Genomic DNA, 24289 nt, shown 5'->3' on the forward strand with positions numbered 1-24289 from the left:
AATCTGAATTTTTTTCTGTAAATGACCAGTTGATGTCTGCGTGTGTGTGTGTGTGTGTGTGTGTGTGTGTGTGTGTGTGTGTGTGTGTGTGTGTGTTTTTTAAATAAATAAATAATATTTTTTTTTGCGTAACACTGAAAATGTTTTAAACCTGTTTATTAATAATCACAGTAATGTTACTATTGCCAGGTTTGAATGAATCTGGCCCCAAATTTTAGTTTTACACTTTTTAAGTTGTTCTGCACTGTTCTCCAATTGAGCTGCTTCCTATCTTTGGGTTTATTAAATGTACATCCTCCTCCAGGTGTTGCTGACTCTGCCTCCAGCTGCCAGGCAGGACTACTTCCCCTTGCTGTCAGATCCACTGCTCATGCTCGAGCAGCTGTTGATGAATCTGAAGGTAGACTGGGCTGATCTGGCGGTGCGGACCCTGCGGAGCTTGTTGGTTGGCCAGGAGGCTGGCTTCAGCGCTGAGGACATTGATACGCTTCTAGCAGACTACGCCGGCAAGGCTCTCGACTTCTCCTGCGCCCCCAGAGAGAGGGCTCGATCTGGTCAGTGCTAATCTTACAGCATACGGTTGCTAAGTAGACAAACATATCAGAGATGGGCAGCCACTTGAGTTAAATGTTTGTAATGCAAAGGTTTAATAAACTGCTGAAAACTAAACTGAATTGTTGTGAGACTCGGTGGAATTGATGGAGAAATACAGTTCTAGTTTATGTATTCTTGTCTTGGTTATGTACTCCTGTAATAAATATTTCACTTGTTAGATGGGTAAAGAACCATCCACCTTACCAACAGGTTGTGTCTAAACATAACACTTTATGTTCCAGATTCTGTAATCAGTCTTCAGGAAGCGCTAATACAGTGTCCTGCTCAAGACAGCTCGCTCTCTTCCAGTCGAGTTGAATCACCAGCACCCTCCAGATGTGAGATATTTGGATATGTTTAATGATGATATTGCTGTAGTTTAGTTTTTTGTTTTTTAATCATTGTGAGTGTTTCTTTTAATTACAGGCAGTACCCCTACACACTCAGCCTCAGGAAGCAGCACAGACAGAGAGAAGGATCGTGGTTCAGCAGGGAAAAAACGTCACTCACCTGCAAAGTTCAGGCCTCCAGATCAACCCCCAGCCCGCAAAGATTGGGTCCCAGACACCCAGCAGCATGTGTGCATGGTTTGCAAGCGTGAGAGATTCACCATGGTGAGTGATGTAGTTACCAATGAAAGAGAGTTACCTGCTCAAGTTCAAGTGTATTATTTTATTTATTCTTTTTTTTTTTTTTTTGGTCATCCTGCCTTTTCCATTTCACTCTCCATTTCTTTGATGTGAAGAATAATTGGCCTCTGTATGACATTTTTATGGAGAAAACATGACTGTTAATGTTGGATCTCCTCGACAGATTACAGAAATACAGTTTTCATGTGTGCTCAGCTGGGATTTTTCCTTTGCTTTTCTGGTTTTAGTTCAACAGACGTCATCATTGTCGGAGATGTGGCCGTCTTGTTTGTAATGCGTGTTCGGAAAAGAAGATGCCTGTTGACGGTTGTCCAGGAGAGGAAGTCAGAGTCTGTGATCAGTGTTACACCTACTTTCACCCAGAGTAAGACATTTATCAGAGCTACTAGTTCCAAATGCATATGAATTACGGAAACCGAGTAATAAGGGAAAAGAAGGGTTTGAATATAACTAAAAAATTAATTTGTCTCTATTTGCAGTACTGATGATGAGTGGGAACCTGCTGAAGGTAAATTAAATAATTTTATGTTGTGTTTTGGTGCTTTCTTTTGGGTTTTTGCAATATTAGAGTTTTACAACATTTTGAATTTGCTAAAACGGTGGAGAGCCACTTACATGCAGCCATTCTTAAATACGCAATTAATGTAGACTATAATGATGACGTATTCTCTTCTTTTTTAGCATTGGATGGTAGCCCTGTGGTCACGGAGCAGTTTCCCCTCGATGGGATGCTGCATCTGCCTGAAGTGGTCCATCGGCAGTTTCTCCTCAGCACAAACCCTGCACAGGACCAGCATCTGCGGAACGAGTTCTACTATGAACAGGTTTGGATTTGTGTAGTCACCATCCATCCCAGTGCGCAGGTTACCTTTACATGTTAGTCATTAGCAGCTTATTGAGGGTAACTTTGTTTTTAAAGAGCAAAAGCTTTATATTGAACTAGTGCCTAAATTTAGCTGACAATTTTGTGTGATTTCTGTCTCTGCCTACTTTAATAGCTTTCAGTTAGTGGAATTAACCAAGTCAGTATTTTAAAAGTAATAATGCTCTTTCCCTAAAACACGTAGGCTCCCAGTGCATACCTCTGCGTGGCCATTTTATCTCTACATAGTGACCAAACTGCCTGTGGTCATCAGCTCATCAGCCACTGCCGCTCCTTGTCTCGTAAACTGACCAATCCAGAGGTGGATGCCTGCCTGCTCACTGACATCATGCGGCGGCTGTTGTTCAGTGCCAAGTTGATGTTTGTTAAAGTAGGCCGCAGCCATGACCTCGCCTTATGTGACAGGTAAGAGGAAACCCTGTGTAAGTTAGATTAACCAGCAGTTGAGAATTGCATGTTATTATGTACACTGTGCAATCATTAGGGTGATGAGAAAGAGCGTGAGATATTGTGCAAAATGTAGATGAGTATATGTATGTATGTAGGTTAGCTTTCACATTAATAAGAAACCGAAAGTAGATGCAGCAAAGTCAGAAAACAAAGAACTCATGACTAGTGGTTAGAGAGTGTGTGGGCAGAATAACCACAGCTCAACCAGAGACATGCAGAGAAAATGATAAAACCTATGGAGCTGATACAGCTAACAAACCAACCAGCTAATGCAGAACAGCATATTAACACACAGATACATAACAGCATAGTAAGTGATTTATATATGTATACATGTGTCCATGTGCTCTGTGGCCAAAATTCAAGACTGCAAACACAGCAGGTTTTTTTGTGTGCAGAAGTCTTTGAAATATTTTGCCAACATAATTATTGGAAGTAAGCACCAGTCGAGCTGAGATAGCACAATAATTAATTTAATTAATGTGTCCATGTGCTCTGTGCATTTTTCTTTTTTTTTATACTTTTAATCACCCATTTCAAAACAGTGAGATAAGTTGCCATAGCGCTATTGTTTGCATCATAAAAGACACCTGGCCAATGACTTGTGTTTGCTCTGAAAATATTGAGTAATACAGGCACATTTGTTTGGATTTAAGATGATTCGCTGTCATTAAATGAGGACAGATGAGGTCACAGGAAGTATGCTGAAGTAGTTTACGGTCATACAGGTATGTTCATGTCTGAGATCAGAACTGCTTTTGGCCAAAATTCAAGACTGCAAACACAGCAGTTTTTTTTGTGTGCAGAAGTCTTTGAAATATTTTGCCAACATAATTATTGGAAGTAAGCACCAGTCGAGCTGAGATAGCACAATAATTAATTTAATTAATGTGTCCATGTGCTCTGTGCATTTTTCTTTTTTTTTATACTTTTAATCACCCATTTCAAAACAGTGAGATAAGTTGCCATAGCGCTATTGTTTGCATCATAAAAGACACCTGGCCAATGACTTGTGTTTGCTCTGAAAATATTGAGTAATACAGGCACATTTGTTTGGATTTAAGATGATTCGCTGTCATTAACCCTCTGAATCCTATCCTGGCCATTTGTGGCCACTTTGCTTTTCGCTTTTCAACCATTTTTGTTCTGTTAATGCCAGTGGAATGAAACTTCCCAAAGGTGTGTATTTTTGTCAGATTTTTTAATTTTCAACATCAGCTCCTTAATAATGTCAATAATATTCACTATACACTAAATAGTTGTGGCCAATTGAAACCCATTATAACCACCTTTTTTGATTCCTTGTTACTGACAGTACTATATCATGCAATTTAGGTAAAATTGCTTTCATTCTAAAGTCAACACATGAAAATTGTAGTTTTTAATGTTTTTTACCAAATGACATCATTTACCCATTTTTGGCCAAGCAAGCAATTTCATGTAATATTCTGAGTTTCTAGTAGCAGCCTTTGATGGCCTACCACACTCCAATGGACCAAAATAATGAAACAATTTTGACATAGGTTTGATCTTAAGGATCTAATAGTTTGTGTTTATGCATGACATTGCAGTACAAACATGTATTTGCAAGATAGACTGGAATAAATTCAAACATTACATAGGCTGCAGTGAATTTCTGTGGATGCAGGATAATGAGCTTTGAGGTTCCCAGTCACTTAGCTTTGAAGCACATGCTAAAAGCACTTTTACTCTTGTATTTTTCATCAAAAGATACCATACCCAAAATATTAACTCTAGAAATAAAAACAAAAACAAAAAAAACCCCCAATCACAGGACATTTTGCAGAGTTCAAACCTGCAGCTGCAGCTGGAGCGCAAACAACAATAAACACTGTTTGTAAACGTGTCCTGGAGTTTCTGCAGGTGCAGACAGAGCTACTGCTGTAAGTAAGCCTAACAGCTTCCAGATCATTTATTCTGGCAATATGGCAAGAAGGTCATCACTGCTTCAAGCACTGCCTATATGATCTGGTCAGAGAGCAAGGACAGCAGCAGTCATCTGTCCTTGAAGAAAATACATCTGCCCAAGATGAAGAAACCTGCTCTCCAGAAGATGAGGGGACAATCTTCAAAGAGGCTGACTGCATCACCACTGATGAGTTCTAGCCAGTGCCCGAATCCTCTTCTTTGGGGGAGGATTGGGGTTGGGGGGCATGGAGGTGGAGCCCCCCCCTAATGATTGGAGGGCTCCACTCACTCCACTCCACTCCACTCCAGACCACTGGAGGGCTCCACCCAGTTCTCAGGAAGTGTTGTTGTTGTGTTTTGGAGTGAAAGTGTTGAGTTCTGTGGTGATGAGCAATAAACTAGCAGTGTTTATTGAGAGCTCTCGTGTCGTCTGCGTTTACCTCCACATTGGTGACCCCTGACTCGAACATGCTGCAGTCCGATGGTGGCGCAGACTCCGCTCTGGATGCATCAGCAGCGCCAGCCCTCTGCCTCCGGCTGCAGCTACGTTTGCTGTGGCGCAAACGTCCTACCTTGTCAGAACACCGGACTTTTGGCTTCACGATCCCCCGTCATGGTTCGTGCACGTGGAGGCCCAGTTCTCCCTTCGTGACATCTCGGCTGACGACACGAAATATCACCACGTGGTGGCTTTTCTCGACCCGCTAGCAACCCGTCGTACGTTGACGCTCCTCCGGGGCCCACCCACCCGAGTACGCCGCTCCTAAGGAGCTTCTTCTTCGGTGCTATGCCCTCACCGACGCAGAGCGAGCCGAGAAGCTCCTCTCCCTCTCAGGCCTGGGTGGTGGTACGGCTCTCGAACTGATGGCGCACATGCTGTCCTTTCTCGGACCGGACGACGGGGGATTTCTCTTCGCCCACATTTTCCTCAGACAGCTGCCGGCCGCGGCCGTGAGAGCCGGCCTCGCCAACTCTCCGCTTCCGGGCACGAAGGATTATCGCTCCCTGGCTGAGGACGCGGATCGTATTCAAGTATTCAAGTATTTATTTTTATTGTCATTGTCAAAGAACAATGAAATTGCGTTCTCCGGCTCAATATTGAGCTCTTTTATTTGGTCACTAAATTGCCTCACTGGCCACTAACACACCATGTGTGACATTGCTTTTGGCCATTCATCTCCTCCTCCCCCCCAAACAAAAGAAAGAATAAATACATAAATAAATAAAGTAAAAATAAATCATTGTAACAGTTACTGTTACTGACCTGCAATGATGATAAAAAAACATATTAGGTTTCACCATTTATATGCTAAAAGATATGAACTTTATTACTATTTTTACTATAATAATACATAACCTGACTGGTATTCAAAGGGTATAATATCAGAATTTGAATTATATTTTGGTTTTTATGACTAGAAGCGGTGCTAATTTAAAAAATCAAGTCAATGAAAGTAGAAAAATGTTTTAATATATATGAATTTTATAGCATTTTGTAAATGTAAACAGGGGGTGGCCATTTTTGGCCACGAACAAGCTGAGAGGGATTTTTTTGTTTTGTTTTTCTCTCACTGCACAAAAAAACAAAGATGCATAAAACTCATTGATACTTTTAATTATTGCTATGCATCTAACCTCCATCATGGTTAGAAAATAAATCAGTTTGCATGTATTATTTAGAAAAAAATGGGGATTTTATGCTTTTATCCCTATGTAAATCATTACAATTATGTGATTTAACTGGTATTTAAAGGGTTAAAATTATGAATTTGATTGAAATTTTGATTTTCATGAACAGCCCTGATGCTAATCTAAAAAATCATGTAAAAAAAAACTGGACATTTATAGCATTTTGTAAATGTAAACAAGGGGTGGCCACTTTTGGCCACGAACAGTCTGAAAGCTTTTTTTTATGTTTTTCTGCCACTGCAGAAAAAAACAATGTTGCATAAATGTCATTGATGGTGTAAATTATTGCTATGCATCTAACCTTCATCATGGTTATCAAATAAATCAGATGGCATGTATTATTTAGAAAAAAAACTGGGATTTTATGATTTTCTCTATTTATGAGTTGTTATGATTATGTGCTCTAACTGGTATTTAAAGGGTTAAATTTCAGAATTTTAATGAAATTTTGATTTTGATGAACAGCCCTGATGCTAATCTAAAAAATCATGTAAAAAAAACTGGACATTTTTCTTAATATATAATAATTTTATAGCATTTTGTAAATGTAAACAAGGGGTGGCCACTTTTGGCCACGAACAGTCTGAAAGGGGTTTTTTATGTTTTTCTGCCACTGCAGAAAAAAACAATGTTGCATAAATGTCATTGATGGTGTTAATTATTACTATGCATCTAACCTTCATCGTGGTTAGCAAATAAATCAGATGGCATGTATTATTTAGAAAAAAAAACTGGGATTTTATGATTTTCTCTATTTATGAGTTGTTATGATTATGTGCTCTAACTGGTATTTAAAGGGTTAAATTTCAGAATTTTAATGAAATTTTGATTTTGATGAACAGCCCTGATGCTAATCTAAAAAATCATGTAAAAAAAACTGGACATTTTTCTTAATATATAATAATTTTATAGCATTTTGTAAATGTAAACAAGGGGTGGCCACTTTTGGCCACGAACAGTCTGAAAGGGTGGTGTTTTTGAACAGATTCAGAGGGTTAAATGAGGACAGATGAGGTCACAGGAAGTATGCTGAAGTAGTTTACGGTCATACAGGTATGTTCATGTCTGAGATCAGAACTGCCTTTGGCCAAAATTCAAGACTGCAAACACAGCAGTTTTTTTTGTGTGCAGAAGTCTTTGAAATATTTTGCCAACATAATTATTGGAAGTAAGCACCAGTCGAGCTGAGATAGCACAATAATTAATTTAATTAATGTGTCCATGTGCTCTGTGCATTTTTCTTTTTTTTTATACTTTTAATCACCCATTTCAAAACAGTGAGATAAGTTGCCATAGCGCTATTGTTTGCATCATAAAAGACACCTGGCCAATGACTTGTGTTTGCTCTGAAAATATTGAGTAATACAGGCACATTTGTTTGGATTTAAGATGATTCGCTGTCATTAAATGAGGACAGATGAGGTCACAGGAAGTATGCTGAAGTAGTTTACGGTTACCAGCACTCAGTGGATAGCCCTTTATTTCACCAGACTAATACAAGATATTATGAAAGCAGGTGTCTGACTGTGCTTCTTATTCTCTTTTTCAACAGTTACATCAGTAAAGTGGCTGTGCTTAAAATTCTGGTGACAGCCAATTACAAATATGTTCCCTCTCTGGATGACATTTTGGAGACCTCCGCTGTCACACGGCTCCGCAATCAGCTCCTAGAAGCAGAACACTACCAGCTAGCTGTGGAGGTTAGAGGCTGTTCTTCAAATTAAAGTTTAATTTCAAAGACATTACAGAGAAATTGCAGAGAATTAAATCACAAAGCATTTGTCATCTCTTCTTGTTTGGTTGCTAGGTGTCAACCAAGAGTGGTCTTGACCCTGGTGGTGTGTGGCAGGCATGGGGAATGGCATCTCTGAAGGCAGGAAATCTTTCAGGGGCACGGGAGAAATTTGCTCGCTGCCTGAAGCCTCCAGTGGACCGCAACCAGCTCAACTCGGGTCCCTTATTATTACAGGAGATTGTCCAGCACCTGGAAACCATGGTGCGGCCCTCTCTGGCTATGGTAGGTAGCTACTTTCATGGTGGCACTAGCCTCCAGCCCACAACATATTAAAAACGGAAGAAATGGGCAGATGTGTAACATGCTTCCCGTCTGCAAATAGAGTAGGTCATCGCACAACACTTCCTTCTCAAAGTTTGATATATAACCATATTAACATTTTTAATATAAGTGCATTGCTTTGCATGCATCTAAAAGGTCAAACTGTACACGAATGCAAATGCTGAAGTTCAAGAAAAAATTTGTGCTGGCATTTTGTGAAGCTGTCATGGTTAAGAAAGTATACAGTAGCAGCTACATTCTTGCAATCAGTATTGCACACAAAGATAAACACTACTATGTGTGCCTGCCTGTTAAATGAATTTGAAAAGATCACTATCACATGCACAAATGTATTAGGATACACCAAATGCCTGTCTGACGTAGCAATAGAATAATTGAAAACATTAAAAAAATATAGCCATAAACATTTTCTGATAATTTCCAGTTTTTTCACTTTTTAAAATAATGCAATAAACTATAATTTTACCAACATGTATTTTTAAGAGCATACAGCAGTGTCAGGCAGAGTTTATCCTCAGACAGAAAGACTAGACTAGCTGTGCTACCTAACACCTTAGGCATCTAGCACATTTCTTGCATGCTAGACGAACCTAGTAAGTTATGGCATGTGAAGCACTACACGTGTCGGATTCTAGTGCATCTAGAATCCAGACTAAAAGAAAGTAAAGACAGACCTATGTTAATGTTGAGTAATCCTAAGAAACTGTTTTCTCAGTTCAGGAACACCATTCCTTTTCAGTCAAAAACACAACAAAAATCTTTGTTAAATCAGGACAAACTACAAATACACAGAAGTTTTTTGGGTTTTTTTTAACCTGCTTTTATACACAATAAATGCATAAACCTTTGTGTTGTTGTTTGTATTCTTCTATATATCAGTCTTATGGTGAAGACGTGTTGGCATCCCTGCGGGAGCTAGAGGACTCTCTGTGTGACGTCAGTCCTGTGGAGCGACCGGAGGGGCTGATGCAGAACAGTGTTCTCCACCAGGAATGTCTCTACTACCTGAATACATACGGCACTCACCTGGGACTGATCAGCTTCTATATGCGTCATGATTATGTAACAGAGGCTCTGGCATACCTTCTTAAAAGGGTGAGGCCTAAATTATTAAAGGTGTCCATATCCTTTGCATGTTTGGATCAATATTAAACTATTGTTACTTTCATTTAACTGGAGAAGTCAAAGGAGTGAACAGCACAAGGTACAAGCCAAAAACAGAAATCTCAGTCCTCTTTTGTGATGCAGCTTTTGTGTGGTCAGGAGATTATCTAACTCTCCTTCGGGTATTCTTTGATACCCATCTGTTGCCAAGATCTCAGATCCTGCAGGATGTTAGGTTACCTATAATGTGTGGGCAATGAGGTCTATGTGACACTGATTTATTAGCAATGGTTCGTTTTCAATTTGGTCTACAGTCAACAAAGTACATTGAGTAATAGTACTTAGTATCATAAGACTGTTTCTTGAGTAAGCACCATCACATGTAGTACATGACTTCACTTGCCTGAAATTATTGCTGAATGTGTCATTGCATCAGTTTTATCCAAGCTTGTCTTTTTTTTTTCTTTTTTCTTTTTGCTGTATTGTGGATCAGGAGTGTCCAGAGGAAGTATTTCTAGAGGGTGTGTTGCAGCCCAGTCTGGAACGGGGCCATCTGAGCAAGCTCCAGGGAATACTGGAAAAGCAGGACCCCAGCCTGGAGACATGCAGCCGGTACCTCATTGCTTCCTGCCAGTTTCTTCAGCGACGGGGATACTATCACTCTCTCTACCAGTTTCAGCAGTTCATGACGGTTTGAGGACTTTTTTTCTTCATGCTCATTTTTAGGATTTTTTACAAACTACTAAAATAATAATTAGACTGAAATGATAGGTGGATGGTCTGAGACTTAACTGACTTATTATTCCAAGCGGGGGGGGGGAACCTTTATATTCCAATGTGAATGTTTCAAAATGTCATCCTAGCAGGTTAGTAATTAGGCTGAGTACTATATAATTGTCAAGTTTCCTGTTTTTTACTGATGGACCTGCAATTCCAGTAACAGTTTACGTGCCCATCTCTCTTTCGGCTTAATCAGGACCCTGATGAAGGTCACAAGCCGAAACGCGTTGGTCAGTCAATAAAGGAACAGTTTTATTTCTGCTTGTGACCTTCATCATGGTCATGACCTTGATGAAGGCCACAAGCCGAAACGCATTTTATTCTTTAGGATTGCAAATTGAGGTCCTCATGATTCTTGGTGGGGAAGATTCAAAATTGTGTTTGTCTGCACAGGATCACGTGCGTGCAGCCATGACCTGTATTCGATTCTTCACACATCGAGCCAGTTCATACCTACAGCTGGGAGAAAAACAGGTATCTGTTATTTTTTCCTCTACAGTTATGCAATAAGAAAATATTTTTTTTAAAAATTGATTTCCTCTTCTTACACGGGAAAGATGAACTTGAACTTTATTTTGCACAGCGTTGGTTGGTCAGAGCCAAAGAGCACCTGAGGACGTACTTGCAGGAGCAGCAAGGTCGGGGTTCTGGGAGGAGACGGTCACACCCCAATTCTTTCAGGAAGATGATGTCATCCAGTGATGTGTCCAGGTTATTTAAGAGCTTTATGACAATTAATGAAATAGAAATCTACTTTTGACTACCAATGGTTTGGAAAAAAAACTTTATTTAAAATGCCTCATTATTACTATGTTTACTTCAAGCTTTTGATCTTCGTCTCTTTTTTTTTTTTTTTTCTTTTAGGCACATGAATACGATTGAGCTCCAGCTGGAGGTAACCCGTTTTCTCCATCGCTGTGAGAATGCGGCATCCTCCAAGGCCCCGCAGACCAATCCCTCTTCACCCAGTTCATTGCCTACGCTTTTTGGAGGAAGCCCTATGAAAGTAGAAGTTGCCTGCAAGGTTAGGCTGCGGTTTTTTTGGGTTTTTTTTGGAATTTTATAAAGTGATAATCTTCTGATATCGATAATCTAAAAAACACGATTTAGCATATTTAAGTTACTCATTAAGCACTATATATTTAATTTAAAAAAATGTGTACAACAGTTGCCACAGGGCGCTTAATGTGTGTGTATGAATATGTATGTAGCTAAAAATAATGCAAAATATTTTGTTAGAACTGGTTTTGTATGTTATGTATTTGTACATTGTTGTTACATAAAATCAGGACAGTGTTTTATGTGTTTTTGCAGGTGATGCTTGGAGGAAAAAACATAGAAGAAGGGTTCGGCATTGCTTACAGAGTCATACAGGTATGTTCATGTCTGAGATCAGAACTGCTTTTGGCCAAAATTCAAGACTGCAAACACAGCAGTTTTTTTTTGTGTGCAGAAGTCTTTGAAATATTTTGCCAACATAATTATTGGAAGTAAGCACCAGTCGAGCTGAGATAGCACAATAATTAATTTAATTATCTTGGTGTAGACAGCCAGCAGGAGCAAAAACTGAGCAAAATGAAGAATTAAGTTACTGATGTGATCTTTTTCTCAGTTAAAAGATGAAAATATAGATGTTGTCTCCCTCTCCTTCAGGACTTCCAGTTGGAGGCTCAGGCTGTCTATGTGCGAGCTGGACAGTGGCTCATCCGACGCAAGCAGTACGCGTCCGTGCGGCAGCTGCTCAAATGTGTGGGCGAATCAGGCACTGCCACTAAAAACGACTGTGACGCCCTCATCCTCAACTACATCTCCTGTGCAGAAAAGGGACCAGCTGATGTGAGTGACAGAATTGCTATGGGGATGCATGTGATAGGGATATTCATTATACTAACTATACTTCAGGCACAGTGTTGAACGCTCATCCTAAGGACTATTCTCTTTGATATGGTTTAGGCCAAGGAGCTGGAAAGTCTCATTCTGGAGATAAAAAGCTCAGAAAGCAAGGTAGAGTAATAATTGCCTTGTTTTACCCTTCTTTGCCTTCCACTGGAATTACTTTTCTTGCCAGAGGCTGCTTTAAAAAAAAAATAAAAAAAAACTACCCTCACTGTATTCCTCTGTATTTCCTTACAGTCGATATTGCTTTATTTTTTCCTCTGAAGTTTGTCGTTATTTGGCTTTTTTACCTTTATTAGCATCTTTGGACCTAAGTGAGTATAATTTTTGGGGAAGCTCCCTTTTAATTTCATCGCTGGTCTTTCTGCAGATCAAAGCCTTCCTGATGTGCAGTAAGCTAAGGCCGGCGTACCTGCTGGCAGTGAAGCTGGAGACAAGCCGGGCAGGCCCGTTGGTCCAGGATGTCCTTCAGGCCGCTGAAGAAGCACAGGACTCAGTAATGCAGAATATCTGCCGCCAGTGGCTGGCTGAACACAACAAGTCATCTCAACCGCGTCAGGGGCGCACCAGGTAAAGGCACAGTGGACATAACAAGGGATTGTACAGAGAGTGCACAGATAAGCCCCCATTAAGGACAAATGAGAGCATTCAACTTACAGAGCTTATCACATTTGCCATTTTACTAAAGAATCCTCTTATTAGATTTTTGGCTCCAGATTTGCCCTGCTAACACTTCAGCATACACTTTTAGATGATGCATTGCATTTTGTGTAAATGTACCAGTACTTCACACTAAAACTACATATTTAGTTGGACATTATTTATATTATCAATTAATTAATATTGTACTAGACCCTTACTATCACTCTAATGTGTGTTGCTATTGAGTTGGCATGGCACAGTGGAGTCTCAATGTGGAGGAAATGCAAGTTAAACCTGGAACAGATCTGAAAAATGTGTAAGAACTGGGTTCTTTTAAAACCCTGATATCAGCTTCACTCTTTGGTTGAGTGATCTTTATGCCACTGCAAAACAAACGGATCACCACTGTGCTTTATTTCCATTCTGGAAATATTTTTGCTGGCTTTTTTTGTTCATCTGCACAGTATTTGTGAGGGAAAAAGTTACTGCATTTGAGCTCAACCGGTATTACACAACAGAACTGCTAACTGTTGCTAATAGGTACAGTTACACCCTTGAAATATATAAACGTATTCATAGTAAATCTGTATATGTTTAATATTTGTTTCCTACCTCAGCCTAAAGGGGAAATATATTGACTAGAAGGCCACTGACAAATTTATTACCTGTAGGTATCTGTGTGTAGGTGAGCTTTTTACTTATGAGGTGTCGTCTGCCAAGAAGTTACATGTTTCAAAACTGTCTTGTTTTTGTAACCATAATGAAGATGTTTACGTGTTGTACATGTGAAGCACATTTTGTGGCCAGCTTTTAGTGTAAGTTTCTTTTTGATTAAAAAAATAATAATAATAACATTACTTTGAAATATTGGAGGGCATTTTGTTTGCTTTGTTTCCAAGAATTCAGGTCTCTTGTTTGTTAATGTGTGTTTTGGTAATAATTATCCTGAGGGCGGCAGATTGTAAAATATGCTTTTTGCTTCGTTCTCACGGTAGATGTGAACGACAGATGTCTCAACAATTTAAATTCCTAAAGACTGACATATACAGATGAGTTGAACAATGTTTGAAAAAGGGATTGTACTGTTGCCAGATTTCTTTTGATATGCATTTTTCCCTTTTGATTTCACAAATCTGCAACCTGGAGAAAGAAAAAGAGCAACTGTGATGTTCTTATAGCACCACAAACGCAATTTGTTGCATAATGTGACAATCACCCAAATTGCTCAAGCTGCCTTTCATGTGTTCTTTGAAACTGTTCTGATTACATGGTGATGTGGTGAAGTGTGTCTTCATTTAGATCTGACACTGTGGTGTCTGTTTGCCTTGCTTCGCTCTGCTGCACTAGTCAGAAGACTAAAACCAGTTTCCTGTTATTGTGAGTGTGTCAAGCCAATTTAGACTTGAGAGCCACTCTCATTCTCCCTAATTCTGACTGTTGTCTCATCACTGCCGCACTTTACAAATAATAATATCAAATATTTTGAAAAATTTGAAGGTATGTAATATGGTAACTGCTTTAATGATGCAGGGACTAATGGTTCAAAAATGTAAGTTGTTTTGCCATCCCTTATTAAATAAAATAAAATATGTAACACTGCACTGTACTGCTGTGCCTTTTTCTATTTTCATCATTTTAGAGTTTGGGTTATTCACTGAACAATCAATCTATTATTAAAGAAGAAGATTGTGAGATAAATAAATAATGAAAGCCACTGTTAGTTTTAGCCTTCCTGGAATTATGCACTGTTTCCTGAGGCAAACATCAAAATTTGTTAAAAATCATGTAAAAACAAACGTTTAACAAATATATTTAATAGATGATTTAGAACAACATTCAGTAATTTAAATGTAAAAGTTTTCCATTATTAGGATATGTAAATATAGAAAAAAACAAAGCAACTCTGTCTCAAAATACAAAAAACTAGCGCCTTGTGTAAGAAAATGGAGGAGATCATATGCTGTAGCTTTTTTAGTGTCCCATGGTTTGGTGCTTCCTTTGTATTTGTTTATTGACAGGGTTTGGCTGCAGGCATGCCAGTTTGCCACCCACGCTGACCCTCTCACTCCAGAGCGTTATACTTGTAATTTGGCATTATCTTGCAATACTTTGCGTTAAAACAACATCCAGCAACTGTTGCTCCAACTGTGGAGTGTGTGCATATAGCAAAATTAACAGTGCCTCCACAGATGTGCAACCTACCCATGTTTGTACAACATACTTCTTAAATAAAATTGTGAGATAAGTCACAATTCGTTTAAATTCTAGTGATATTATGCCTAATATATGATAAAATTGCTGTTTATTTATTCATAGTTTAATACTGAGAAACTTTATTCTAAATTTGTTAAACTGTGGTAAAAGTCTGAAGCTCTTAGATCCTCTAAACACAGTCGTGTTATGACATGAGGCAACAAATCACTTATGGGATGGTTTTTAAATGGTGTTTTTGTTTGAGCGTTACACAACTTTTCCACTTTCTTTAATTTTTTTATTTTATTTATGTTATTCTGACATCAAATTAAAAATGAGCATGCCTATTTTAAAAACAGAACGAGCATTTCTGTTTCAAAACTGGATGTGTTGCGTTTGCCGTTATTTTTAAATAGCTTTAAGATTTTGATGATTTGAATGTACTGACATGGGGAATGGAGTTTAGCAAAATTTCTGACCTTTGAGGCCCCCGGATAGTTACCTTGTTAACAAAAATGTGGCAGCTTTTTTTTTTTTAAGTCCTGTAATATTTTCCCTTTTAGTTTATTTATTAACAGTAACAGTGTGATGAAACCTGACTCGCATGTGTTGTGTAAATCATCTTTGTCCACCTAATCTTAGGTACTCGTGCATTTCATTCTCTCAATTTTGGATCTAAAAGAGTTCAAGGAAGTGGCAAAGTTGAAGATTTTCATTGCGAGTGACCAGGAGACGCAGGATTAAAAATGAAAGACAAAGTTGGAGAGGCAAGGCTGCGGAGATTGGACAACAAATGTTGAACTCAGGCCTCCCAGTTTGGAAGAAAACCACAGAGATGGTTTCTGGATGGAAGGAAGAGAAGCTTGGTGCGACAGATGAGTGCTAGGGATAGGGTGAGATGGAGGCAGGTGACCCCTAAAGGGAGCAGCCTAAAGAAGATGACAAACTTTTTAGTAATATTTCAGTTTTATTTACATAAAATGTAAACATTCAACTGGTAACATGAATGTAAATGTAGTAAAAGGCATGTTTTGACTTGTATAAAACACAGAATGTAAACTCCTGGCAAACCTGCATGTGAATGCTGCAAAGGAAACATGATTAAAGAGATCCTTATAAATTTCAAACTAGTTCTTACAGGAATGTGCAGATCGCACTGAGTAGGGGGTAAAAAAACAAACTAAACAAAAACAATCTTTGGAAATATGAATGTAATCTCAACTATTCGTTGTCTATAATAGAAAAAAAAATCGTATCTTGTACATCGACTATTAGAGTTATGACAAAATACATTTATGCTATTTAAGCAGTGATTTTGGCTCAGACTGTCGCACATGTTTAATACTTTAATAAATTTTAATCAACCTGGAAACGCTGTAAGAACCCCTGCAGTTGTTAAGAAATGCTGGCACTAAAGTCAAGCAATTTAACTGCGAATTCAGCAAAAATCATTTGGAAAAAACATAATACTTGATAAAGATGCTGGTCTTTTACCCTGTGTTGACTCCTTACTGTATCCTACAGCATTACAACACATCAAGTTGCTTTTTTGCCTACACTATTCACATTGTCTCACAAAAAATATAAAGTCGAAAAGGTATTTGTGTTTACATGATAATATGGTTGAGTGTTTTTGGTTTGAGAAGCTGTTGCAGAGCACCAAAATACTCAAGTTATTATAATGTAATTAATATATTATTACACAAAAAAGCAACTTCACATTGTAGTACCTCTTACTTAAATTACCTGACTGCTTATTAGGTAGGAAAGTACAGAACATCAAAACAATAATGGAATTAATTAAATCAATGAAAAATTTTAATGTTAAGGACTCCTTCGAGAGCTGAGATAGATGGCGGTCGAAAGCCTAATTAGTCCCACTCGATTCCAAGAAGCTCGCAGCTGACATCCCACAGTCTCCTCGCGGTCTCCGCACTTCTTCCCTGTGGGGCCACAAAGGCAGGGGTGCAGTCACTGAAATGAAAGGAGGAGGAGTGGTTATTACATAAGAACGTACTGTATGATGCTGTGAGTCATCACCCTGGATACAAGGATCTCTTTTAGCTTGTGTAATCGTATAAGCATTATCTTTTCTTTTTTTTCCCCAAGAAGCTTTTTTTTTTTTAAGTCATAAGAAGTATCAGTTACTAAGATCCAAACATTGGATCCAGTGCTCGGTCTGCCTACAAAGACACCGAACATCTTTATGTGCAAAGTTGTAAAAATAAAAGCAAAGAAGCACAACCAACGCAATGTTGCCTTACAGCAAGAAGGTAGTGGGTTCAAATCCACCAGACTGGGGCCTTCAGGGTTCAGTTAGGCTAATTGGTGACACTAAATTGCCTGTAGGTATGAATGTGAGTGGTTGTCTGGCTTCCTGTGTTAGCCCTGCAACAGCCTGGCAGGGGTATACCCCGACTCTTGCCTTATGACAGCCGGAATAGGCCCTCAACCCTGAAACGGGTAAGTGCAAGAGAAAGGAGGAATGGAAAGATGGAAATAAAAAAACACACAACTACACCCACTAGAGCTGAAACTGTGCTTCTCCTACTTTTTCTGGATTTGATTCGACAGGTTACTTTCTCCATGTGCTGAAATTCTGTGTGACTTCTGAATTATTTTTTTTTCTTCAGGTGTCATCAGGTAGTGGACATTAGTGGTTAAGATTGCAAAGTCTCTACTACAAAACAAATATTAAATCTAATCGGTACATGTGTCCTTATTTTTGATCAAAATTCAAAAAGTAAAAAAAAAAAAGTCAAGCTGCAAAGGGAAAAAAGAAAACCTTTAGGTTCACTAGAGTTTTGGCATTAGTTTACATAAAAAACATTCAGCTGCTCATCAATGTTACAATTATAGCCGAAAACAAATTGACAAAACTAATAGCAGACAAGCATTTGTACTTCTCACGTGTTCAGTGAACTTGCAAAGCAGGCTGGCAAAACTAACAGACGAGTCAAGTAATTCTGGAATGTTCTTATAGAGGTAACACCTTCCATCAGATGTTTTGTGTGGCTGCTAAAAGTGAAACTGTGAATATTACATTGGCAAAATTGTTTCAGTTCACTGTTTTTCTTCTTCATTTCATTCCACAGCACCCTTGTTGGTTTAAGGTACATGGTTTGACTTGACCATTTCTTCCCTTTTTAGCGTCCATGTATTGTTCTTTTATCTGCATGCTTGTTTTGTGTATCAGACAACGTCTTCTAAACTTCCCATCATAGACTACCCTGTAAAATTTGTTACAGTTTTGTAAAAATTGTTGCAAGACGTACAGGTTTCAAACCATTCTGCCGTGTTAACCAGTTTAACAGCGCGGACAAGGTTCTGGTGTTGCTGTCTTTTTTTTACTCCGAACTTAACATTTTTGCATTTCTACATATTTTTTCTAAGGCAACAAAACAATTTATAACTGTTGTGGAATATCCAGGCGGACTTATGCAAACTTGAGTATCAGCTAATTTGTTAGGTACAGCTGTCCAATCACATAACAGCAACTCAATGCATTTAAGGATGCAGACATGAAATAAAATTTAAACTGAACATCAGAATGAGGAAGAAAGGTGATTTAAGTCACTCTGAAAGTTTCTGGTTGATATTTTAGAAACCACTGGTGTCTACTGGGATTTTCTATCTCTGTAGTTTAAAGAAAATGGTCCAAAAACGAAAGAATATCCAGTGAGAAGCAGTTCACCGAGTGAAAGTGTCACAAACTAAGCTCAGAGGAGAACTGCCAAATTGCTCCCAGCTGATAGGAAGACAACAGTAACTCAAATCACACTTGTTACACCCAAGGTATGCAGAAGAGCACCTCTGAGCACAGAACATGCTGAACCTACAGCAGCAGAATACCATACCTGATACCACGGTTATTGGCTAAGAACAGGAAACTGAGACTACAGTTTACACAGGCTGACCAAAATTGGACAATAGAAGATTGTTCCAATCTAATCTTGATTTCTGACGTGAGATTCAAAAGTTAGAGACAATATCTGGTATAAACAACATAAGACTATGGTTCCATTCTGCCTTATACCAACCAATAATGTGGCGTGGGGAATATTTTCTTGGCAGATTTTGGACTTCTTAGTACCAGCTGAGAGTTTAAATATCAAAGCCTACCTGAGTACTGCGGACCATGTCCATCCCTTTATGACTGACGGTATGTTCACTGCACTCTCACGTGAATATGGACCAAATGTTTCCAGCACCTTATTGAATCTATGCCATGAAAAATAAAGGCAGCTCTGAAGGCAAAAGGGGCTCCAACCTGGTATTACACACTGTCATCTTGGTGTATGCAGACCACCACACTAAGGATAAGTAGCAAAGGTCCTAAATATCCTCCACTTGTACACAGTGTTGGGTTTAAGTCAACCCTGCTGGTAAACAGAACCTGTTACTGAAAGCACACAGACACCAGTGTACATTTTACTTGCAAGGGGAGCGTTGGAGAGCAGTGCTGCGACTCGCCTGTCCAAGCAACTCCAACTGATTCCTTCGCTACAGCCCTTTTTATTGTCAGCAAGCAATCATTCATGGACATGCAATTACAAATACACGTGGCGTTCTTAAGCAGGCATATCTGAACAACATCAGTGTCTGTATTCTGTGTGTGTGGGTGTGTGTAGGTGCATGCGTGTGTGTTTCCAGCCATACTATACATAGACATACGGCCTTTCAATGAACTTAAACTGAGTGCAGAAAAGCAGATGTAAGCGTCTTGCTAAACTATAAAAACAGGGACTTGCAAAAGGCCATATCTCAAATGCACATTTAAAGGTGTGGCTCTTGCACTTTTAAGAAAACAACAGGACAGTCTGGTTTTTATGATGTCGAGACTGCTTCCTATCATCTCATGGTACACAAGTGCACACAGAATCTTATCAGACCCAATAAGGATATGATTTTTATCAGCATACAAATGATTATATGTTTCTAAGCACAAATGACAATATAAAAAACATTCACTCATACACACAGTGTGTGTCATTGTGGTGTGGACAAACTAGTTACCCAGAAATGCTACTGTAGCCTTTTCCAGCTTCCTGCCTACGTTTTAGGATTTTCTAAGGTCCTTTGACAAAAGTTGTGATATAATATTCATCTAAAAGGTCCCAGCAGTGAAAAATAAATTTCCTTTAAGTGTAAAACCAGGCTGATAAATTAATAACAATGACAAAGTCTTTAATGGCAAAACCATGTTGGAGTCACTCGTGTAGATTAAGGTGTCAAATGCTCTGTGGTCAGGATGGAAAGTTTGGTAGCACGAACAAATTATAGGTTGGTGCTTATACAGATTTTTCACTTCCTTTGTCTTTCTTTGGTCCTACCTGAAGTGTTTCCCAGAGATAGAGTGCAGTTCCTCTGCAATGGCACAGTAGATGCTAGTCTGTGCTCCTTCCCGTGGAGTTTTCAGGAACACGGAGAAGACTGTGAACAATATCGTCATCAGAGTTGAATGTCTGGTCAGGTCAGAGTTTACCGTCCCCGGATGAACAGAGTTCACTGTGACATTAGTTCCTGTGAAAGAAATGCACCAACTTTTTGTCACAATTTTATCAGCTTAAATTTTAGGTAAAAACATTTCTTCTGTAAATTTTCATGGTGGCTTTAGCGACATGCTTCCATTTCAAAAGCGTGTTTATGAAAGACTGTGTTGTCACATTTAATAGTTGAGTCTTCCATTTAAGAAGCCTCAGAACACCTCGTGATCACCCTTGGCACAAATGCTCGTCATTCCTTTCTCGGATATGAATATCACATAGTTTCTCCCACACTTTGTGTTGCTGGTTACAGTGTTTTGTATTTGTGTACCTTTGAGTCTGGAAGCCAGCTCTCTGGTGAACAGTACGTTTGCCAGTTTGCTCTGGCAGTATGCTAATCCGCTGTTGTAGCTGCCCTGGCTGTGAAGGTCATGGAAGCGGATCCAGCCAAAGTTGTGTGCCAGAGAGGAGACCACCACAATCCGAGCCGGAGCGCTGCGCTTTAAAAGCCCGATTAGAAGGGATGTCAACAGGAAGTGGCCTGCAACATGTAAGAATCATCCTTTCAGTGCATTTTATTTTGGAAATAACCTTCCCCACATTGGAGACGAATTGATTTAATTGCAACGATTCACTGATTCCAACAGGTTCCATAAAAGCCCTACCCAAATGATTGACTCCGATATGCATCTCAAAGCCATCGACAGTTTTCGTGTAGGGGCACATCATCACCCCAGCGTTGTTTATAAGGATATGTAGCTGGTTGACTTCTGAACAAGAAGAGAGCATCACACAAAAAAAACCTATTTAATAACCACACACTTGGGCTCTGTAGATGTGAGTATTAAAACGCTAACCTGTGCTCACCTCTTAGGAATTTCTGTGCGAAGGCTCGTATAGAGCACGTATCTGCCAAATCGAGCTCCCGGACCTCCACTCGTGCTTCGGGGTAACTGGCTCGTATACTGGCCGCAGCCTCCTCACCCTTTTCCACATCTCGACACGCCATGATCACCCGAGCTCCTACCAGGTGACAAAGAAGCAGCAACTAAACTATTAACAAAGAGATGAAGCCAAATAGAGGTTTGGTGTGTGGTTTGGAAGAATCAGATTTAATCCTTAGGGAAATTATGTAGCTGACCTGTTAGTCAGTGATGTAGAAAAGCATTTTCACTGATGACTCAGAGAACTTTTTAGAGAATGCAATTTATTTTTAAAGGCCAAGTAATTACTAAGTCCCACACGCAGGAAATATTTGAGACTGTTGAAAGATTTAATCTGTTACAATGTCATCCACTAAAAAGCATTAAAGAGTGACTTAATGCTGTAAGGTATAAAGTGCCATGGAAAAAGCATTTTCCCCATCCTGATTCCTCAGATTTTTTCTGCACATTTGTCATGCTTAAATATAATCAAAACAGCAATCTAAACTGACCTGGCTGGAAGTGAAAAAAATAATTGTTCAATTCAGAACTAAAGAAGCCTCTTCACAAACTTTAAAGAAGTCCAGTTGCCTTCTATCTCAAATTCTTAAGATTTTAATGGCATGTGAGTCATCATCAGCGACAAACCCAGTCGCTAATCCTGTGCTTTCAGAATATTTAAGTGTTTTTTACATATTTCTTTAACATTTTGTTAACGCCCCTGAGTATTTGGACTGAGGTGAGAAAAAATGAATCATTCTAACTGACATGCATCAATCGCTTTCACTCGCACCTAATACATGAAGTTAGGGTTCAAGCTACGCTTGGAGGTCATGACCTCATAGGATTGAATTGTTTGTTTGTTTGTTTTTCTTAATTAAACCAAAATAAAACTTTATACCTGTTCCAAACCCAGACTGATGGTATATTGACCATATTATAATCAAACAACAAGTCAAGTATTTATGTGACTACATTTAAAGCGAGGTTTTCCTTGAGACCACAACAGCTAATTGTGTCACACCATGGTCCATTTTATTATGAATATTTTAAATGGGGCAAGGACGCTGATTTCAGTCTTACTGCTTTAAGAGACTGCTGATTTCTCTCAGCAGCAGGTTATGGGTTTAAAGAGGCACCTCGAATTGCCAGATCCAGGGCAGTCTCCTTCCCAATTCCTGTGTTGGCTCCAGTGATGAGGACCGTCTTCCCATCAAGACGAGTTGTGGACTTGCACACTCTTCCTGCTGCATATTTTCTGCACACACACACAAACAAGGCTGATTTATACCACACAAATTCTGCATCATCAAATGCAGCAGACAGCTCCATTTAAATGACTAGCAGCTCCTTCTGCAGTCTCTAAATGCTATGCCCCCGTTAAAGCTGGCATTGTGGTGAAACCGGGTTAATTATTCACACAAAAACTTGCATAGTGAAGTGTGCAAGTGGTGCGAAACACACGCCAGTGAGCAGGGCCGCCACATAACCAATAGCTCTCTCGGAGTGTTGTATGCATATATAACTCCTCCCACGCTCCGGCTGCTGATAGGCCCGAGCAGCTCAGACAGAAGACACCCGGTTCATCTGTGCAAGAAAAAAAAAAACACCCTCCCACAGCTCAATTTTTCTATTTCATTGATCAGCAGCCTCGTGTGAAATCACCGTTAACGTAAAGCATTCACAATTAACGATCATGTGGCTTCATTAATCAAACTGATCCTCATCGTAATAACTACACCACACCACCTAAATGTCTTGTTAACCAAGTAATAACCTGCCCTGACATCCAGTGTTAAACTCTGCGTTTAAATTCTAATGACTGAGCGCGTGAAGTGGGCGCTTACCTTATTTGTGGCGCAAATAAAATCACCAGCAGCGTCACCACTCCGAGGCCCGCGATAATTAATAAAAGGAACATCATGCTATGGATCTGCGCTCCTCTGCCTCTTCCAGCAGGATGCTACCGAAGTGTAGGCGGAACAGCTGATGTCAAAGCAGGAATGGGGGTGCGAGCTGCAAACGGATGGGGTGAAGGTTGAACCACGCGCAGGATCATGGGATTGTAGTTCGATGCGTGACAAGATGGCTACTGCTTAACAGGGTCCACTGAGTTTGCAGCTAGGGGCAGTGATTTTAAAGTGAAATGTCATAAAAGTAAATTAAGCTCATTTAGTTAATAAATTATTAACAACAAAAAGACAAAGACGGAGTCACTTGTTTCAAATGTTTCTAATTTTTTTGTTAAATGTAATTCAAATCAACACAGGGGTTGGTGGGGTCATAAGACTGTAAAGGCACCTAGGCTGCCATTTCAGCAAATGTGGGGAACACCTGTTCTGTGGTCATTCTTTTTTCCTCCTGCCTCGCAGACCTCGCAGGACTGTCTCCAAACCATTCCCCTCTACCATCTTGTAAACCTTTATGAGGATGTTTTTATGACATAGTAGTGAGGGCAGTGTTAAACAGTTGTATTTGTTATACACGAATATATATATAATAAATCCCGAGGTTCATAATGTGCCATTTTAACTTTCAATAAGATACATTTTAATTATTTTGACAGTGATGTTTTGATGGCTTAGGTAAGAACAAAACAAAACAATAAACCCGAAATAATACTCCCCCTGCTCTCTGAAACATTAATCAATGATTAATCACCCATTTATTTAGCTAGACAGGCTATTTATACATTCAAAATAGATCTGTACTTTAAAATTTGTTATAGACGCTTACTATGAGGAAATTTCTCCATCTTCAACAAGGGGAACTCTGAATCCATGTAGTTTCATTAACAGAATAAACACAAACATTTCCCAAGTAGCTCGGTTTAAAAACTACATTTCCCAGAAAGCCCTATTAACGTCGTCTCTGTAGCGCCGGAATGAAATAATCATTAAATAATTATCCAGGTTATTTTAAAACACGCTTTTCACAACATTTCACTATTTTTGTTTTAAATTCCTACATAATTGTGTTTTTTAAAATATTTT

General features: G+C 39.2%; 2 protein-coding genes across 4 annotated transcripts in view; one reads left to right on the plus strand and one right to left on the minus strand.

Moving 5' to 3' along the window:
- The window catches only part of zfyve26 (zinc finger, FYVE domain containing 26), a 28305-nt gene extending 14012 nt beyond the window's left edge, over window positions 1-14293 (plus strand). For both annotated transcript variants that reach the window (XM_085391068.1, XM_085391069.1), the window contains exons 26-43: window positions 305-554; window positions 837-932; window positions 1021-1208; window positions 1472-1608; window positions 1724-1752; window positions 1926-2068; window positions 2312-2532; window positions 7748-7895; window positions 8003-8212; window positions 9152-9367; window positions 9870-10067; window positions 10550-10630; window positions 10740-10867; window positions 11021-11180; window positions 11471-11530; window positions 11810-11992; window positions 12110-12160; window positions 12423-14293. In XM_085391068.1, coding sequence (XP_085247194.1) covers window positions 305-554; window positions 837-932; window positions 1021-1208; window positions 1472-1608; window positions 1724-1752; window positions 1926-2068; window positions 2312-2532; window positions 7748-7895; window positions 8003-8212; window positions 9152-9367; window positions 9870-10067; window positions 10550-10630; window positions 10740-10867; window positions 11021-11180; window positions 11471-11530; window positions 11810-11992; window positions 12110-12160; window positions 12423-12626 — 2703 coding nt within the window. In that variant the 3' untranslated portion in view covers window positions 12627-14293. The remainder of the gene's footprint in view (window positions 1-304; window positions 555-836; window positions 933-1020; window positions 1209-1471; window positions 1609-1723; window positions 1753-1925; window positions 2069-2311; window positions 2533-7747; window positions 7896-8002; window positions 8213-9151; window positions 9368-9869; window positions 10068-10549; window positions 10631-10739; window positions 10868-11020; window positions 11181-11470; window positions 11531-11809; window positions 11993-12109; window positions 12161-12422) is intronic.
- A 1569-nt stretch (window positions 14294-15862) lies between these two features.
- On the minus strand, window positions 15863-24125 carry rdh12 (retinol dehydrogenase 12). Of its 2 annotated transcripts, XM_085391430.1 has the most exons (8): window positions 24033-24125; window positions 23144-23312; window positions 22436-22554; window positions 21241-21396; window positions 21039-21143; window positions 20705-20914; window positions 20221-20410; window positions 15863-16861 (listed from the first exon to the last, which is right to left on the minus strand). In XM_085391430.1, exons 2-8 carry the CDS (start codon window positions 23218-23220, stop codon window positions 16759-16761), a joined length of 960 nt encoding a protein of 319 aa, XP_085247556.1. In that variant the 5' UTR covers window positions 23221-23312; window positions 24033-24125; the 3' UTR covers window positions 15863-16758. The 2 variants fall into 2 exon arrangements, with proteins under 2 accessions (XP_085247556.1, XP_085247558.1); XM_085391432.1 differs by lacking the exon at window positions 24033-24125 and having other exon boundaries at window positions 23144-23416.
- Between the last annotated feature and the right edge of the window lie 164 nt (window positions 24126-24289).

The sequence above is a fragment of the Rhamphochromis longiceps genome, linkage group LG19 (genome assembly GCF_057381845.1).
Source record: "Rhamphochromis longiceps isolate RC_006_pf linkage group LG19, R_longiceps_female_GT1.1, whole genome shotgun sequence".
Lineage (NCBI taxonomy): Eukaryota > Metazoa > Chordata > Actinopteri > Cichliformes > Cichlidae > Rhamphochromis > Rhamphochromis longiceps.